Below are 4478 nucleotides of genomic sequence, written 5' to 3'. Positions count from 1 at the left end.
TCATTCTCTGCCAGCAGGAGGCGCTTTTAGAGTGCTAAAACTAGCGGTTTCTCCAGTAATGGCTGTAATCAAAGCAGCTCCGCTCATGAATGCTACTTTATCAGATCAAATGAAAATGCCATCGAAACTTTTCTGAAGACAGTTAATTCCCTTCAGAGATACATTCATATAAAACACCCGTGCCGTGTTATGATTTTGAAACGTGCAGTGCTCATGTTTATTCAACGAAGTCAAACGGCACAAATAAATCAATGTATGGGAAACACTGGTAATGTATATCGAAATATCGGAAATGTGTTTAAAAATCATATCACCGTTATTGAAAAACATTATATCGCGATACATATTGATATTGAATTATTGTCCAGCCCTATGCTGAATAAAAAGTTAATATTTTCGAGGAAACAGTAATAAATTTTTGATGAATAACGTTCAAAAGAACAGTATTTATTTAAAGTAAAAATCTTTTCTAACATTAGAAAAGTCTTTACAGTCACTTTTGATCAATTTAACGTGTCCTTGCTGATTAAAAGTATTAATTTCTTTTTTTTTTAAATCTTCCTGACCCCAACATTTTGAACAGTAGTGTACTTTATTGTAAATAAAGCAGAACACATTTCTAATTTCCCACATTATGTAGAGTCACTCATTACAGGGCTTTCAGGCAAAGACAGCTTGACACTGGAAACTTAGGGCACTTGTAATGACACAGCATAATTTTTTATGGACAATAATCACATACTGTATTAAAGGGGTTATACGATGCTGCTAAAAAGAACATTATTTTGTGTATTTGGTGTTGATGCTGCTAAAAAGAACATTATTTTGTGAATTTGGTGTAATGAAATGTGTTTATGCGGTTTAAGGTTCAAAAAACACATTATTTTCCACATACTGTACATTATTGTTTCTCCTCTATGCCCCGCCTTTCTGAAACGCGTCGATTTTTACAAAGCTCATCGGTCTGAAAAAGCGAGGTGTGCTCTGATTGGCCAGCTATCCAGAGCGTTGTGATTGGCCGAATTCCTCAAGCGTGTAATGGAAATGTTACGTCCCTTACGATATTGTGATGCCTGCGGCAACCACATGTGACGACCCCGGGCTGGACTCCGCTTCGTCCACGGTGAAAGCCGATCCGGCGATCCACAGCGCTAAGTTGTAGTATTTCCTCAGCAACCATCAGCTCTAGGCATGACGAAGCGATATCGTCCTCTTTTGGAAGACCAAACAAAGTAGTTTCGCTTTCACAACGAAGCACACAGCGTCTTCACAACATGGCGGCAGCAACAATACTACAGCGAGAATAAAAGTTACGCCTTCTTTCTTTGCGTGAACATTTGGGCGGCGTTATGCAAATCTTCCCACATCGTGACGTAGACATGTGAAGGCGTGTTAGAACGAGCTGTTTTAGGTAGGCGTGGCTGACTCTTAACTTTTATAAAGAATATCTCTTTGGATTTGAGACTTTAGTCTTTGCAACTTTACAGATCTTCTTTATGCACCAAGAGCTTGTAACACTCCAAAGAGAAAGGAAAAATTTAAATCGCATCATATGACCCCTTTAAGCACAATTAGTATATACTGATGATGTAACAATATGAAAATAAAACCATGCTCACCATGGAAACAATTGGCTCCAAAAGTTTCTCTCCAGGGACGTCCATCCATGTCATTTCTACACCCTGTGGATCACCTGGGGAGCAAGGGGTTAAGAGGTCATCGACTATGACATTCGGGTCACTCCTTGATGGTCCTCGTACCTAATGAAAGAAAAGATAATGGTTACAATTAGAATTGGTGAGTATTTAATTTAAGACTTATTAATGTAAGACTCATTTACTCAGTGTCAGTTTCTCAAAGTGTTGGTGTAATCAGTGTCACTGAGGACTCACCCGTTTGAAGTGAGTGGCGGACTGAACCTTCCTGACGGGCTGCATGAGGGCGTCTCTGACGATGACGCTGATGTCAGCGCCAGAGTGACCTTCCGTCTTCTTGCCCAGAGTCATGAAGTCTGAATCGGTAAGACTGTTCGGTGTGCTGCCCAGATTCAGCTTGAACATGAATCCGCGAGCGTGCTCTTCTGGCAGAGGAATGTAGATACGTTTCTCAAACCTAAACACAACACAGAAGATAAACAATGAACAGCTACAGACTTACAGTTAAAGAGTGATAGGTGCATACACACTCACTCTCTTACCACTTTTCCCATATTAAAACGATATTCAAACAATCTAGTCAAAATCTATGAAATAACAAAAACGGAGGCTTGGGAATCATATCTTATATATGAGATTCTTCTAGTCACCACCCTTTGTCTAGGCCACAGGTCTAGGTTATAGATGCAGGGCTCCAGACAAAAATAAATAAAAATCAATTAAGGAGCCAATGAGAAACAAAATTAGGCACCAAGTTATTTTAAGTGCCACAGAATAAACGTGTTTTATTGTTAGTAACATTTCAGTCACCCTGTCATGTGTTTATGTCATTTTAATCCATCTTGTAGATGTTCTGGGAACTTAGGTTCCCAGTCTTTTCCAACTAGAGAACTATACAGTCAATTGTTTATTACACAGAATGTGTGCTAATATCACGGCCCATAATTATATCAGCATCACTTGGCCATTGAGTGTAGTTTGGGCTCCTCCTCAATGCATCCTATAAATGTTGTCATACGTCTTGCACACACCCAGTCAGTTTTTCTTCATTAGTAAAATGCAGTTTTATAGGAGGTGTTGAATCTTATCTTTAGCTTCTTGCATTCTTTCTTAGACAGCAGGTTAAGTAAAATTATGAATATGCAATATAGCACACACATTTAGCAAAATGGTCCTCTTTATATCTATATTTTCTAGCTGACTAATGAGCTTATGGACGCCGAATGGTTATTCTGAGGTAAATATATTGTTATGTGGCATTGTTTACAAGCTTTACTCATTTTCCACAGTTGAAACACTGAATGAGCGATTACATGAGACATTTCAGAAAGATATTATGGGTTCACGTGCCGCTTGAACTGAGGCGCTAAATCGATTGCTTATGCGTTTAATTAAAGAGAACCAAAACTGTATTTACTATTATTTGAATTTCGTTATGAATTTGGCAGAATTTTAAAGCTGATACTTTGTTTATTAAATGTTAACAGATCACAAAAGCTTATTGCGATTATTGGCTGGCAAGTGCACTACAAATAATAGGAAAGACTAAAGATCTTGGTAACAAGAAGCCATATTAGTATCGATTATAAATGAGAATTGTTAATGATATTGCTAATGTCCACGCAGCTGAAAGCTTTCCCTGTTTTAGTTTGTTCAAGTTGTGCACAAAATAGACACTGCTTTTCCGCACTTTTATTTTGCACGTCTCTGTAATTTTCAATCTCTCTCATCCTGCCACTGTTTTTCCACTAAAAAGTTGATGCGCATCATCTCAGTTTATTACATCAATATAACAAAAGATGTGAATGCAAAACAATCAGGAAAAAAGCATTACATGCAAATTTTTAAATCATAGCATGCAAATTTATTTAGTCGTCAGTGGCGATCTCAGCTAAATCTTCACTCGCAAGTTAATATTTTTGGAGCCCTGTAGATGTATATACTAATGCTTTTTTAAAGCAATCTCTTGTGCTCGACAAGGCTGTATGACAAATACAGTAAAAACAGTAATATTGTGAAATATTATTACAATTTAATAGAATGGTTTTGTATTTTAATACATTTACAAATGTAATTTATTCCTGTGATCAAAGCTGAATTTTCCCAGGAAATTTTAGAGCACTTCATGCTTCCTTCTGCTGAAAGCTTTATGGAGATGCTGATTTCGTTTTCCAGCAGGACTTGGCACCTGCCCACACTGCCAAATGTACCAAAAGCTTGTTCAATGACCATGGTGTTACTGTGCTTGATTGGCCAGCAAACTTGCCTGACCTGAACCCCATAGAGAATCTATGGGGTGTTGTCAAGAGGAAGATGAGAGACACCAGACCCAACAATGCAAATGACCTGAAGGCCGCTATCAAAGCAACCTGGGCTTCCATTACACCTGAGCAGTGCCACAGGCTGAAATTTCACAATTCGATTCGATTCTCATTCACAAGCTTGCAATTTGATTATCAATTCGATTTGATTCAATATCGATTATTTTGGATATATATACAGTTACAGTTACATAATAATATTTCTACTTCAATTCGATTTTTGAAATATAAACATTTAAATGGTGGCTGTCATAAAAACTTGATGGATTTATTCAAACATAAATTAAACATTGAAGAACAGTAAAAAAATATATAATGAATGTGTTATATGTTGCATATATTAAGCAAAATGCCCCTCTCTACAGTTTATTTTTCTATATGACTCATGAGTTTATGGTCACCGAATATGTTTTTTTTTTTTTTCCTGAGGTAAATGTGACATTAAGCGATTACATGAGACAGGTTACAGATTGTAAAGTTATACTCCTTTTAACTTACCTTC

At 37.1% G+C, this 4478-nt stretch overlaps 1 protein-coding gene across 1 annotated transcript in view; it reads right to left on the bottom strand.

The window, feature by feature from the left end:
• LOC107671729 (vacuolar protein sorting-associated protein 4B-like) overlaps nt 1-4478 on the bottom strand; it is a 17359-nt gene that overhangs the window by 2953 nt on the left and 9928 nt on the right. Inside the window, exons 9-10 of the mRNA XM_016464673.1 lie at nt 1893-2112; nt 1620-1760 (exon numbers count right to left, since the gene is read on the bottom strand). Coding sequence (XP_016320159.1) covers nt 1620-1760; nt 1893-2112 — 361 coding nt within the window. The remainder of the gene's footprint in view (nt 1-1619; nt 1761-1892; nt 2113-4478) is intronic.

Source organism: Sinocyclocheilus anshuiensis, unplaced genomic scaffold (assembly GCF_001515605.1).
Source record: "Sinocyclocheilus anshuiensis isolate Anshui unplaced genomic scaffold, SAMN03320099.WGS_v1.1 scaffold524, whole genome shotgun sequence".
NCBI classification, from domain to species: domain Eukaryota; kingdom Metazoa; phylum Chordata; class Actinopteri; order Cypriniformes; family Cyprinidae; genus Sinocyclocheilus; species Sinocyclocheilus anshuiensis.
Note: the sequence above shows the minus strand (reverse complement) of the source record. Positions and strands in the feature narration are given on the sequence as shown.